Source organism: Camarhynchus parvulus, chromosome 23, assembly GCF_901933205.1.
Source record: "Camarhynchus parvulus chromosome 23, STF_HiC, whole genome shotgun sequence".
In the NCBI taxonomy this organism is placed as follows: Eukaryota; Metazoa; Chordata; class Aves; order Passeriformes; family Thraupidae; genus Camarhynchus; species Camarhynchus parvulus.
The window spans coordinates 5,218,711-5,233,994 of NC_044593.1; the positions used below are offsets into that span (position 1 = coordinate 5,218,711).

Below are 15,284 nucleotides of genomic sequence, written 5' to 3' on the forward strand. Positions count from 1 at the left end.
GATGGGATTGGATGGGATGGGATGATGGGATGGTGGGATGGTGGGATGGGATGATGGGATGGGATTAGGTGATGGGATGAGGGGATGGGGGCAGCTTGTCCACAACTCAAACATGCCGGAGGGAGAAATGGTTTCAAGGCTGAGTTCCTCCCGCTCTGACACCAAGGAAGGGTTTGCAGAGGCTCCCCCAGCCCAGGCTGGGCTTTGCTGGGCGCTGCGGGAGGATTAAAGCAAAGCAAGCAGGAGGCTCGTCCAGCGAGAGACCCTTCCTGGCGCGGGCTCTACATTCCATACATTCCTACCTTCTCGCAGGTAAATCTTTGAAGAAGAACTTTTTTTTTTTTAAGTTTTTTTTTGTCCTTTTTTTTTTTTTTTATAAAAGTGCTTTGCTGGGTTCTGCAGGAGGCAGGGGTGCTTGCAGCTTGCCGTCCTCTTTTCGAGGGACAATTTCTCTCCCTGCACATAACGAACCTCCCCTGCTCAAGGAAGTGCTACTTTCAGTCACAAGGTCAGGGTAAACACGTTTTTTCAAATGTAAAGCAGTTTCAACTGTTTAAAGCACAACCATAGGGATGCGAGGAAAAAGAAAACCAAAAAAAACCAAGCACTTTGCAAGAATTAAATAAAGCATGTAATAAATACGAATCATAAACTTCTGTACACAGGAGCAAGGGTTTGGGTTTTTTTTCTTTTTTTTTTTTTAATCATTTAAGCAATATAAAAAAAAGGTTTTTTTCTGTTTTGCTTTTGTTTTCAGTGCATCTTCTTCCTCTTTAAAACGCTTAACCCTTTCCTTTCTGCATCTCTCAGGCCCAGGATTACGCACACCTAAATGGCAAAAAAGACAAGGTCTAACAAACCCCCTTTCCAAAAAACTCTAAAAAAATATTCACAGCCTCAAACAGTTTTGTACATTTCAAGCAACAAAAGGTATAGAAAAAGGCACAAGTAACTGCATACATGTGGAGATAATACCAGACTGGGACAAAGAAAACCAGGAATTTTCCATGGGTTTGGTCATTCACTAGAGTGCTTCTTATGATTATACTAAAGGAAATAGTGTTGAAAATGTCTGTTGATTTTACAGAGGAAGCCTAAAGGTGGAACAGCTGGCAGAGGTTTAAGTACTTCCCGCGTTTTCATCCACCTTTTTGTGAGTTTGACCTAAATCAGAGTGCTCTGGCTGTGGGCTGCTCCCGCCGGGCTCTCCGGAGAGGTTCCTGGGGCGCAGGGCCTGGGGGTGGCCAGGGGGGGCTTCTGAGGGGCTGTCCCTGGCCAGCGAGGGGACGGCTGAGATGAAAGTGCAGGCTGGTTCCGAAGGGGTGCTCGAGCTGCCCGATGGCTGCTTGCCCGTGGCTTTGGAGGGTTCCTCCGCGCTGGCTGAGGGCTCCACAGAGGGCTCCTGGGGGGTGCTGGGGCTGCCTGGGGACACCGAGGCCCGTGGTTGCTCCGCCGGGCCGGGCTCGGCCTCCGCCGCGGGCCCGTGCTCCTCCTGCTCCTGCTGGAGCTCGCTAGTCCTCATCTTCTCCTCCAAGAAGCCACCACCCGCTGGCTCCGGGCTCAGCGTGTACTTGGAGACCTTGGCCACGGGGGACACGGACGCTGATGAGGGCTCTGGAGGGCTCTGGGGCTCCTCGTCCCCCGTGGCGGCCCGGCTGAGCTGGGCGAGGCCGCTGGCTGCGGGGAAGTGTCCGCCTTGGAGGGGCAGCACGGGGCCGGGCACCAGGCTGGCGTGGGAGCTGGGCCTGGCCTGCACCATCTGGATGCCCCCGATGGGGATCATGGGGTACGGGGTCCTGGCGAGCTGCTGCGAGTGCAGCGGGAGGTGGCTGAAGACATTCTCCTCCCCTCGGCCCGGAGCGTGGAGGTCGTGAGGGGCCTGCAGGGGCCGGGGGCAGGCGGGCGGCGGGGTGCCGGGGGAGCAGGGCGGGCTGCGGGGCTCCATCTTCTGTGCCAGGGGGAAAAGAAGAGCTGGGTCAGTGTGACACACAGGGGATGGCCTCCAAGGACTGGGGTTAGGGTTTTATATGGGTTTGAGGGAGGTCAGTCAACTCAGGGAGATGTGGAGCCCCGAACCCTTAAGGTCAGCAGCAGCACAACCCACAGCGTTTCCCTTCTGGGACAAATATGCCCATGGTGTGTTGGGGCACAGATCCAGGGACTTAGCTTAGGCCTGGATCATTATCAAATCAGTAAAGAAGAGCTGGGTCAGTGTGACACATGGGAGATGGCCTCAGCAGCAGCAAGGCTCGCTGCCAGGACTGGGTTTAGGGTTTTATTTGGGTTTGAGGGAGGTCAGTCAACTCAGGGAGATGTGGAGCCCCAAACCCTTCAGGTAAGGAGCAGCACAACCCTCAGTGTTTCCCTTCTGAGACAAATGTGCCCATGGTGCGTTGGGGCACAGATCCAGGGATTTAGCTTAGGCCTGGATCATTAGAAAATTAGAGAATTATTTGGTTGGAAGGGACCTTTAAAGGCCATCTTGTCCAACCCCTGCTGTGGGCAGGGACATCATTAACTAGACCATGTATCTCCCAGCCCCATCCAACCTGGCCTTGGGCTCTTCCAGGGATCCCCCTGGGCAACCTGTGCCAGGGCCTCCCCACCCTCTGCGTAAAGAATTTCCTCCTTAGCTCTAGGCTGGATCTCCCCTCTTTTAGTTTAAAACCATCACCCCTACTCTCAGAGCTGCCTCTGGTACACTGGCAGAGCTGCCAGCGTTTGCTGCCAGCTGAGCTGCTTGGGATCCCTGTCAGCGCAGGGGGTTCCTGAGAGCCCAGAATGAGGTTATTTTATATTTATTTATTTATTCATTCATTTTCACTGTGCTTTCCTAAAGCAGGATTGCATCCTTACAGCTGCTGGGTGCAGGGATGCTTCCAGTGAGAGGCGCCATCAACTCCAGCACACCCAGCAGTGGATCCCCACCACCACCCTCATGGGGTGCTCTGTGCAAATGAAGGGTTCAGACCCTACATTTTACCTTTTCCTCTTTCTCTCTCGGTGCTTCCCATAGTTTCCTAATGTACATCATGGAGAGATATGTGGCTAAACAGAAATGGATTAATTAGTGATGAGGTTATGACTAAATCCCTGCACAGGACTCCCAAGAAGAGGAAGCAACAATTGAAATCAACTTTCAATTAAGATGGGGTTGGAGATAAAATGTGAGGATCCACTGGAGGACACATTTCTTTGTAGGATTATGGGGAATAATTCCCTGATCCTGTGAGCTGGATCTCTGAGGAGACAGCAGAGGAAAGCAGCAAAAGAGAACAGGAAAGAGAAAAAGGAAGAGCCACCAAAGGTAGTGTGTGCTGGCTCAGCAGTGACAAGCCCAAACACTGCTAAATGTCACTTATCCACAGGAAGCCGTGGCTAAATCACTTCAGGGATGCTGGGAAACCCCAAACAAATATTTCAGTGGTGCAACAATCACCACGGGGAGAGACTGCCCTAAGCAAGGGCCAGTGGGAAGGGAGATGGTTGTGGTGAGATTTGGCAGCGAGCCTGACACTGGAACTGAGCTAAGATCATCTTCAAGCTCTGTTTGGGACTTGATAAACCCTTCTCTGGTCTTCCTGTCTCTTGTGGCCTCACCAGGAATGTTAATTTTGCAATGAAAGACCAGCTGTCCATCGTGCTGATAAAGCGGAATTTTTCCATTTAGGTTTTTTGCTGGTGCTTTGGAGGCACACAGAGAAGTAACAGTGGTGGCTCTGGATGCACAAAAGGAGCAGGAAAACGAAGCCAAAAGGTAAATGTGACCAAAGGAGCTGAAAGGTGGGAATGGCAGACAAGCAGGGCTTAAAACCTTGTCTGCTACTGTGGATTTGGGAGCTGAGAGGATTTGCTCCAAGCAGAGGCAGCGGGAAGTTATCCTGACAGAAGAGCTGAAGGATGAGGGTTTCCAGAGCCCTGGGATTCACCACAAGAAATGGATTGACAGGAAAGGGAAACAGCATTAAAGGAAGCCAAGGTTTGGCCCTAAAGTAAAGGAGAGTCTCTGAGAAGGTGAGACAAAGACTCAGAGCGGAAAGGAGCAGGAAGGAGGCACCACAGGACAGAAGGTTAGCATGGGCATGGCAGAAAGTCTGGAAAAGCCCTGGCTCAGTATCTGGGGTGGCAGGGGCTCTGTAAAGGCCTCTCTCTCTCCCCAGTGCAGCCCCTGGGGGCCGGAGTCTCTGCCCACAGCGAGAGGATCTCACATTCCTCAGCACCACTGACAGCAGAGCCAGGCACTCCAGCAGGAATGGGAAATACTCCCCCAAACCCCCCATCAGTCTGCCTGCAGCCCTGGGAGGAACAGGAAAATTCCTTTTACCCACAGGATTGGATTTGTCCAGCAGAGAGATTAAATCATGTTCTGGACCCAGTGGGAAACCCCTCTCTGTGCTGAAGAGAGGAGAGATGAAGTGAGAGCTGTCCAAACAAACATTTCTCAGCAGCTCATCCAGCAGAGCTGGCTGTGGATGGACACAGGGCTCAGCCAGGGCTGGCTCAGGTCACTGACCACTGGGAAATGGCCAGAGCTCCACCCCAGCTGGGGAAACCTCAGGGATGGGAATGAAATTCCCAGAAACAAAAAGGCTCTTAGTGACAATTAATCATTAAGAGTTTGTCCTTGCTGATTGTCCCAGCAGGACTGGCTGGCTCAGGAGTGGGAATAACCCCTTAGAGAAGGGATAACTTTATTTCTCTCCAACTGAGAAGGGCAGGACTCAAACGGGTGCAAAACCCACTGCTGTCCCCTGTCCCTGTTCTCTGGGTCACTTGTGACAGTGGTCACAGGGTCCCTGTGCACTTCTGCATCACAGCCTTCACCAAAAACCATGTCAGAGACCACCCTGTGGGGACCAGAGGGCGGCAGGGCACTGGACTTACCAGCTTGGACTCGTAGAGCTGTAAGTTTTTGCCAAAGAACCTGTGAGGTAGAGGCATCGAAGAGAATATCCCGGGCTGGGCTTGATATGAGCTTGGAACTTTGTCCTCTGCTGATTTGTTCGTGCCAGGCAAGTCCTCTTTGCCAGGGGGTGGATAACTGGCCAGCTCCAAGCAGCCTGGAGACAAGACTTTCTTCAGGGAGAAGTACCTCAGGGATGCCATCTCTCTGCTGGGTGACGAGTGCCTGGCAGGGGCCGCTTCTCCTTCAGGGGGGAGGACTGTCCTCGGGGACAGCTCCCTCCGGGGGGACGGGTGCCTGCTGGGCGACAGCTCGAGCCTTGGGGACACGCATCTCAGGGGAGGCACCTCCCTCCTGGGAGAGAGGCGCTGGCAGGGGGACAGCCCCCTCCCTGGGGACAGGCACCTCAGGGAGGACAGCTCTGCCGTGGGGGAGAAGCGTTTGGGGGACGTGTCGTTTTTGGTCAGTAAGTGCTTCCTCGCCAGCACTGCTCTGCTGCTGCCACCCCCTCTGCCACACTCCTGGCTCGGGGACCACCTTTTCCTCGGGGAGGTGTCTTTGGAGGTCGACAGGTCCATGACCAAGGACATCTGTGGCCTGGTGACAGACTCTCTCTCAGCAGGAGCCAAGTGCTCGGTGGAGGTCAGAGCTGGTCTGTGGAGGCTCAGGAAGCTGTGGCACACAGCAATGTCGCTGCTGTCTGCTGACCACTTGCTCTCCAGCCCTGAGGAGGAGGAGGAGGAGGAGGCCTGCTGGCCTTCCCCTGCTTTCGGGGTGCTGGAGGCAGCTTCTTGAGCTGGGGATGTTTCGGTGCCTTCCTCTGGAGAGGACGGGGAGCCCCCTGAGGAGGGCAGCAGGAGGGTGCCGGCTTTGCCTTCCGGCAGCTTCGGCGCTGGCTCGTCTTGGCTCTCCTCTTCCTCCTCGTCTTCCTCATCCTCGTTGTCGTCGTCGTCGTCAGATTCCTCAAGGTCTGAAAACTGGTGTTCCTCGATGGGCTCAGATCCCTCCCGCCCCTCAGAGTCCTGGAAAAGGTCTTCACTGGTTCCTGGAGGCAAACACAGAACACAGAATAGAAAACACACCTTCAGGGGCTATTTCTGTGCTAAGTCTGCACACCAAACACATGAGGGGCCATTTTTGAGTTAAATCTGCTCACCAAACACATGTAAAAGGCTATTGTTGAGTTAAATCTGCTCACAGAACACACGTGAGGTGGTATTTCTGTGCTAAATCTGCACAGCAAACACATATAAGGGGCTATGTTTGTGTTAAATCTGCACACCAAACACATGTAAGAGGCTATTCTTGTGTTAAACCTGCTCATAGAACACATGTAAAAGGCTACTGTTGAGTTAAATCTGCTCACCAAACACATGTGAGAGGCCATTTTTGAGTTAAATCTGCTCACAGAACACATGTGAGAGGCTATTTTTGAGTTAAATCTTCTCACCAAACACACGTAAGGGGCTATTTTTGTGTTAAATCTGCTCATAGAATACATGTAAGGGGCTATTTCTGTGCTAAATCTGCTCACAGAAAACATGTAAGGGGCTATTTTTGTGTTAAATCTGCTCACCAAACACATGTTCAGGGTCTATTTCTGTGCTAAATCTCCTCATAGAACACATGTTCAGGGTCTATTTCTGTGCTAAATCTGCTCACAAGCTCTAAGGGCACCAGAGGAGAGAGGATCTGGCTGCTCCTGGGTCTGATCATCTCCACTTTGAGCTGCAGCCCTGCCCTCCCTGCCAGCTCCACTGCTGCTGATCCCAGCAGATCCCAGTGAATCCCACTCTACCCCAGTTCCAGTTCCAGCTCTGTCAGCACACACAGCCCTCAGACCCTGCTGGGCACCTGCCACACTCTTTATTTGCTCTAAAATGCAAAAAAAACCCCTTTAATAGGTGAGAACAGCAGCACCTTCACCCTTCAGTGGGGTTTGATGATTATTTGTTACAATGGTGACTCCAGAATATTCTCAGCTGCCACCAGCTCCATGTGTTGGGTCTTTTCCTGCCCAGATTTCATGACAGATAAACACCAGCAAGGCAGGACTTTTGTTAAAAATCAAACAGGGTGGAATCTGTGGATTTCCCTGGGTAGGATAAATTCCAGCTGTGGTTTGAGGGCAGAGGGTTTGGGGCTCTGTAAATCAGAGCTTGTAGGCAGTAAGGAGGATAAAAAAGCAAATTCTACAGGATTTTAAATATTTCTGCTGGTTAAAACACATCTCTTTGCTGCCTGAAGGGCCAGCAGGAGCTTTCTGAGTTGGGCACCTGTTGTATTTGTGGGGTGCCCTGTAGCAGGGAGGAATGATCAGTCTGACTCCATATTCTCACAAGGCTAATTTATTATTTTATGATACCATATTATATTAAAGAATCCACAGCACCAAGTCCCCATGATGGACTGAAATCCCAATTTGGTTTATTTGGAATGCCAGGGCCTTCAGGAAGCACTTGGCATTCCCAGTCCCATGGATTTTCCCATGGCTGTTTCTGCCTGGAGCTGGGAACAGAAAGGAGCAGCTCACCCCGGTTCCAAACATCCCTGGGGCACAGCCATCCCTGAAGCTCCCCTACTGGATTTGTGGGGTGTCCCGATGAAGGGAGGAATGATGAATCTGACTCCATGTTCTCAGAAGGCTAATTTATTAGTTTATGATACTATATTATATTAAAGAATGCTATACTAAACTATACTAAAGAATACAGAAAGGATACTTACAGAAGGCTAAAAAGATAATGATGAAAACTCGTGACTCTCTCCAGAGTCCTGACACAGCTTGGCCCTGACTGGCCAAAGAGTGAAAACAACTCCCAGCAGAATCCAATGGAACAATCACCCGTGGGTAAACAATCCCCAAACACATTCCACAGGAGCACAACACAGGAGAAGCCAATGAGATAATAATTGTTTTCCTTTTCTCTGAGGCTTCTCAGCTTCCCAGGAGAGAAATCCTGGGCGAAGAGATTTTTCCAGAAAATGTGATGGTGACAGGTACCGAGCTGTCAATGCTCAGAGGAAAATCTGCTCCTCCCCTGGCGGGAGTGCAGAGCTGCTGGCAGCGGTGACAGCAGTGACAGCCCGGACGGGGCCACCGGGGACAGCCACTGGATGTCACTGCAGCCCTGCAGAGTGGCACTGCCGGGCCCTGCTCTGGGAATGCCACCCGTGCCCAGCCAGGGGCCAGAGCTGCTGGGACACCTCGGGTTGGGGCTGGCAGCAGAGCACGGATGCTGTGATACCTGTGGGTGACACCTGTCTGTGACACCTGTATGACACCAGTATGTGACACCTATGTGTGACACCTGTGTGACACCTGTGTGTGACACCTGACGCCTGTGTGACACCTGTGTGTGACACCTGTGTGTGACACCTGTGTGACACCTGTGTGTGACCCCTGTGTGTGATACCTGTATGTGATACCTGTGACCCCTGTCACCTGTGTGTGACACCTGTGTGTGACCCCTGTATGTGACACCTGTGTGACACCTGTGTGACACCTGTGTGTGACACCTGTGTGACCTCTGTGTGACACCTGACACCTGTGTGTGACCACTGTGTGTGATACCTGTATGTGATACCTGTGACCCCTGTGTGTGACACCTATGCGTGACACCTGTGTGTGACACCTGACACCTGTATGTGACACCTGTATGTGACACCTATGTGTGACCCCTGTGTGTGACACCTGTGTGTGACCCCTCTGTGACACCTGTGTGTGTGACCGTCACTGTCACATTTTCTGGAAAAATCCCTTCACCCAGGATTTTTCTCCTGGGAAGCTGAGAAGCCTCAGAGAAAAAGAAAAACAATAATTATCTGATTTGCTTCTCCTGTGTTTTGCTGCTTTGGAATGTGTTTGGAGATTGTTTACCCACAGGTGATTGTTCCATTGGATTCTGCTGGGATTTGTTTTCACTCTTTGGCCAATCAGGGCCAAGCTGTGACAGGACTCTGGAAGAAGTCACGAGTTTTCATTATTATCTTTTTAGCATTCAGTAATTATCCTTTCTGTATTCTTTAGTATCGTTTAGTATAGTATTCTTTAATATAATATAGTATCATAAAATAATAAATTAGCCTTCTGAGAACATGGAGTCAGATTCATCATTTCCTTCCTGCCACGGGGCACCCTGAAAATAGCACATGTGACAACTGCTGTGACTCCTGTGTGTGTGACACCTGTGTGCCCCAATGAAGGGAGGAATGATGAATCTGACTCCATGTTCTCAGAAGGCTAATTTATTATTTTATGATACTATATTATATTAAAGAATACTATACTAAACGATACTAAAGAATACAGAAAGGATAATTACTGAATGCTAAAAAGATAATAATGAAAACTCGTGACTTCTTCCAGAGTCCTGTCACAGCTTGGCCCTGATTGGCCAAAGAGTGAAAACAAATCCCAGCAGAATCCAATGGAACAATCACCTGTGGGTAAACAATCTCCAAACACATTCCAAAGCAGCAAAACACAGGAGAAGCAAATCAGATAATTATTGTTTTTCTTTTTCTCTGAGGCTTCTCAGCTTCCCAGGAGAAAAATCCTGGGTGAAGGGATTTTTCAGAAATGTGACTGCCACACTCTCCCTGGAGAGGGATTCTGGATTGTGAAATCCTCCATGGTGACGGGGCTGCTGGGCCTGGGCTGTTTGCAAAGCCCTAGGGGAACTGAGCTCAGGACAAATATTATTCCAATCTCCCAGCTGCAGGCTGAGCCGAGCAGATTTCCTGCTTGGAACAGGAATGCATTTCACTGGCAGAGCTGGGAGCCAGCCCTGACTCTGCTTTTGGGGCTGGGGACTGGCAGGAGCTGTGCCTGGGCATGGTGCTCTCCTTTCTTTGCTCCAGCTGGGACAGAGGAATCCCTGTCACTGGAAATGCCAAATTTGCCCCAGTCAGGGCTCAGGAGTGAAGGGAAAGTAAAGCCAGCCCCAAAGTGAGGAGCTGATTGCATTTGCCACCACAAATTCCAGCGAGGGAAACATCCCAGAGAGTCCTGGGACAGCCCCAGGGAATGGCTTTGGCCTCCTGACACGATCCCTGCAGGCAGGGACAGAGCTCAGACCTGAGCCAGCCTTCCAAAATTCATCCTGCTGAGCCCACGGGGAGAGAAAGGGCAGGGCTATGGTGGATGTGTTTGTTTGATGGCTGGGAGAAATGATAAGGAGGATTTTATTAGAAGGTTAAATATATCATATCATATCATATCATATCATATCATATCATATCATATCATATCATATCATATCATATCATATCATATATCATATTATGTGAATTTGTTAAGTATTTAATTGAACAACTCTACAGTATTTTGTGACTGTTAGTTGACAGTTTTGATACATATATACTTGGATTTAATTGGTTAGTGAATTAAAACACGTATATTAGAATTTAATTATTAATTTTTTTAGGCAAACAATTTTTTACAATGTATTTGACTTGTGAACAATCACAGGCTGCAGCAAATGAGATAAGAATTGTTCTTCCTTTCTCTGAGGTTCAGAGAATAGGAATCCCAGAAATTTCTTGGGAAGTTGTGTTTTGCTTTTTTTTTGTGAAATGTGTTGACACAGGGCAGGGAGGGAGAGATGGAGGAAGGAAGGAGAGAGGGAATTAGTGGGAATGTGTCCTGCTGACAGCTTTGTCTGAGGTTGCCTCTCATTCCATGTGTGTTATTTATTCTCCCCAGCTGGTACCAGCCCACCGAGCCCAGCCCAGGCAGGAGTGAGCAATTATACTCCAATCTCCTTTTATAGTTACACCCCTTGCTTTCTGCTGCCCCTTAAATAGAAATACAAACAATCAAGTGAAATACAACTCTAGTTTAAAATAATCCAGGGAGTTTTAGGAACGGCTGCTCCCTCCCCTGCCTGCCCCCAGAGGAAAGCACAGCAACCTTCCTGTGCTGCTTTGTGTCACGTGGAAATTGGAGCCTTTTTTATTATTATTATTTAATTAAAACAGCCCATTTAGTTCTTGCTCTGAGCCTCTTTGTGAGGAAGAGAGAGGACACAGGGGAGGCTCTTTGCAGCCCCTCACCCTGAGAGCAGGGGCTGTGATCACAGCTGGGATCTCGGATTTCTCATGCACCTTTCTGCCATTCCTGGGTTGTTTTCTCATCAATCCAAGCAGCCCCAACCATTAGAGGCCAAAATCCCATTTTCTGCCTATCTCCTTGGCTGCTGTGTTTGACATTTGTGAGCAATGGGCCTCTGCTCACAGAGCAGAATATTCCCATGGCCAGCAGAATATTCCCTGGCTTTACCAGGTGGGAGAGAAGCTGGGAGGAAGGAAAGGAAACATCCCCTGACCCCATCCCTGCCGAGGTCACCTCTGTGAACCCCCTGAACAAACCCACAGGGCTCTGCAGCGATGGGAATGGGGAATGGGAAATGGGAATTGGGAATGGGAATGGGAAAAGGGAAAGGAGAAATGGGAAATAGGGAGTGGGAAATGGGAATGGTGGGAATGAGGAATTGGGAATGGTGGGAATGGGGAATGGGAAATGGGAATGGGAAATGGGAATGGGAATGGGAAATGGGAAATGGGAATGAGGAACGGGAAATGGGAATGAGAAATGGGAATGGTGGGAATGGGGAATTGGGAATGGGGAATTGGAAATGGGAGACTCCCCTGTGTGACACTCTGGGGACTTCCTGTGACTCCAAACTCCCCCGCAGTGCTGGCCCAAGGCCCAGAGAGCCCAGGGCAGCTCTGCCTCTGAGAGACCCCCCCAGGGCCAAGGCGGCCCTGCAGCCTCGGCATGGGGGGACAATGGATTCACTGATGTCATACTGCCAATGTGTCACTGCTACTGTGTGACACTGAGCCTGAGTGTCACTGCTGCTGTGTGACACTGCCAATGTGTCACTGCTGCTGTGTGACACTGAGCCTGAGTGTCACTGCTGTGTGTGACACTGCTGCTGTGTGACACAGCCTGTGTGTGACCCTGCTGCTGTGTGACACTGCCCTGTGTGACACTGCCCCTGTGTGACACTGCCCCTCTATGCCACTGCTGCTCTGTGACTCTGCCAATGAGTGACACTGCACCTGTGTGACGCTGCCCGTGTGAAACTGCTGCTGTGTGACACTGCCCATGTGTCACTGCCTCTGTGTGACACTGCCTCTGTGTGACACTGCTCATGTGTGACACTGCCTGTGTGTGACACTGCCCCGTGTGACACTGCCCCTTTGACACTGCCCTGTGTGACACTGCCCCTGTGTGACACTGCCCTGTGTCTGACACTGCCCCTGTAACACTGCCTGTGTGACACTGCTCATGTGTGACACTGCCCTGTGTGACTCTGCCTGTGTGTGACACTGCCCTGTGTGACACTGCCTCTGTGTGACACTGCCCTGTGTCTGACACTGCCCCTGTGACACTGCCTGTGTGACACTGCTCATGTGTGACACCGCCCCTGTGTGACACTGCCCTGTGTGACACTGCCTGTGTGAAACTGCTGCTGTGTGACACTGCCCATGTGTCACTGCTGCTGTGTGACACTGCCTCTGTGTGACACTGCCTCTGTGTGACACTGCTGATGTGTGACATGCCTCTGTGTGACACTGCCCCTGTGACACTGCCCTGTGTGACACTGCCCCTGTGTGACACTGCCCTGTGTGACACTGCCCTGTGTCTGACACTGCCCTGTGTGACACTGCCTCTGTGTGACACTGCCCCTCTGACACCGTGTGTGTGACACTGCCCGTGTGTGACACTGCCCGTGTGTGACACTGCCCTGTGTGACACTGCCCTGTGTCTGACACTGCCCCTGTGTGACACTGCCCCTGTGTCACACCGCCCCTGTGTCACACCGCCCCTGTGTCACTGCCCATGAGTGTCACTGCCCCTGGCCTCTCCAGAGCGCGGCAGGCACACCCTGTGACACCAGCAGGACCCTCCTCCTGCCAGCACCACAGCCTGCAGGCAGGCGCAGAACCAGAGCCTCAAAATCAATCAAAACATCCACAATCAAATGTCCTACTGTGTCACCAACCCAATCAGGGGATGCAGGGCACCCAGGGCACCCAGGCTCCCAGTGGCCCTGCCCTGGTCACAGCTCCCAGCACAGCCCCACGCTCTCAGCAGGAGCCTGGGGGACACAAAGAGCTCCCCATGTGCGGCAGGCTGGGCTCTGCCCTGCCTGGGCCCTGTCCCTCCCTCACACCCCAGCAGCTCTGCACAGGAAAGGTTGGGTTGGTTTTACCTTCCTCGGCTTCCAGATCCACCGGTGGAGATACCAACACGCCCAGCTCCTGACATTTTTTGCTGTGGGCCTTTGACTTCATGTGTTTAGTCAGATTCCCTGAAAAGAAGCAGAAAATCCTTTTTATTCAAATGTGGCTCCTTTTCCCCCTTTCTTTTTCCCCATTTTTAATGTTTTTTCTCTTTTTCTTCAGATTTTTTTTCCTTTTTTTTCCCTTTGCATGCTCAGCAACTCACAATCCTCCCCGAACCAGACAAAGGTCTCTGACTGTCCCCAAGCCCTGCCCACTGCAAACCCCCGGTGACACGAGGCCAGGTCCCCCTTCCCTGCCTTTGCTGCTGCCCCAGGGTGCAGGACGAGGCACAGGCAGGGTGTGGGACCTTCCAGGTCCTGGAAAAACTGCTGGGGCACATTCTGGGGCTGGGGGAAGAGATGGCCTGGGCTGCTTTCAGCTGTGAGCAGGCAGCAAATTAAAAATGGGAGGAAAGCAGGGATAGGAAACACATCCCAGTGTGCCATCATCATCATCATCATCATCATCATCATCATCATCATCCTCCAACCTCATCCCAACAGCCCCACCTGCCCAGAGGGGAGAACATACTCAGCACCACAGGACAGAGAGGATCTACCCTGGAAATATTCCAAAACTGTGCGGATGTGGCACTTTTGGGGACATGGGACTTTTCCAGCTTTAATGATTTTATGAGGATGCACGAGGATGCAGCAAATTAAAAATGGGAGGAAAGCAAGGATGGGAAACACATCCCAGTGTGGCATCATCATCATCATCATCATCACCACCATCATCCTCCTCCAACCTCATCCCAACAGCCCCACCTGCCTGGAGGGGACACCACAGGGCAGAGTGGGTCTACCCTGGAAATATTCCAAAAACAACTGGATGTTGGGGATGTGGGACTTTTCCAGCTACAATGGTTTTATGAGGGTTCCGCAAATTAAAAATGGGAGGAAAACAGGGATGGGAAACACATCCCAGTGTGCCATCATCATCATCATCGTCATCATCATCATCATCATCATCATCCTCCTCCAACCTCATCCCAACAGCCCCACCTGCCCAGAAGGGAGAACACCCTCAGCACCACAGGGCAGAGCAGTTCTACCCTGGAAAAGTTCCAAAACCAACTGGATGTGGCACTTGGGGACAGGGGACAGTGGTGGTGGCCTTGGCAGTGCTGGGAAAGGGTCGGGCTGGGTGATCTTGGAGGTCTTTTCCAGCTTTAATTATTTTATAATTCTATGATAAAATAAGGATTTAAGCTGCCAGCCAAATGGGAAATCCCTGCATTCCCATTTTCCCCCAAAAGGACAGCTCAGGTGCTCTGGAAATGTTCCAAAACCAAATGGATGTGGCACTTGGGGACGTGGGGCTTTTCCAGTTTTAATGGTTTTATGAATTTACAATAAAATCAGGGTTTGAGGTGCCAACAAGAGGGAAAACTCTACAGTCCAGTTTCCCCCCACCCCAAAAAAAAAGGCTCAGGTGCTCTGAAAACATTCCAAAAACACATGGATGTGGCACCTGGGGATGTTGGGGTTTTCCAGCTTTAATGATTTTATGAATTTACAATAAAATCAGGGTTTGAGCTGCCAACAAGAACAGAAAACCCTACATTGCCATTTTTCCCCAAAAAAAGAAGGGCTCAGGTGCTCTGGAAGGCACCAAAGGGCTGGGCCAGCTCAGCTCCTCGAGCAGGAGGAGCCTTGGACACCCTCTGGAGCTCAGAAATTCCCACTGAGGCTTCCTCAGGGCCAGGATGGGATGTGGGGTCACTGGGGCAGCTCTGGGATAACCCCGAGGGCACCTCTATAATTCTGCCTCTCAAATTACAGGCAGGTTAATTAGACACTAATTAACCCCACTTAGAGGCCAGGGAAATGCTGAACAAAAGGGAGCACTGGCTGGAGGGGATGGAGCAGGCAGGAAAATGAAGGGTAGCAGAATGAAAGCAAAAATGTCCCATTTTCCCTTTTCCTCTTTACAGCTCTTCCTAAAATCCCAGACTGGGATTGGGAGGGAGCTTAAAGTCCATCCAGGGACACCTCCCACTGTCCCAGTGTGTCCCAAGCTCCATCCTGGCCTTGGGCACTTCCAGGGATTTATGGGATGATGAGGAGGAGGGAGCTGGGCC

At 51.1% G+C, this 15,284-nt stretch overlaps 1 protein-coding gene across 2 annotated transcripts in view; it reads right to left on the reverse strand.

The window, feature by feature from the left end:
- Window positions 1-377: 377 nt before the first annotated feature.
- Window positions 378-15,284, reverse strand: part of HIVEP3 (HIVEP zinc finger 3) — a 304,641-nt gene continuing 289,734 nt past the window's right edge. The window contains exons 9-11 of one of the 2 annotated variants that reach the window (XM_030964573.1): window positions 13,129-13,227; window positions 4,885-5,948; window positions 378-1,948 (exon numbers count right to left, since the gene is read on the reverse strand). In XM_030964573.1, the coding sequence (XP_030820433.1) occupies window positions 1,121-1,948; window positions 4,885-5,948; window positions 13,129-13,227 (1,991 nt within the window). In that variant the 3' untranslated portion in view covers window positions 378-1,120. The remainder of the gene's footprint in view (window positions 1,949-4,884; window positions 5,949-13,128; window positions 13,228-15,284) is intronic. The other variant, XM_030964574.1, reaches the window with a different exon arrangement.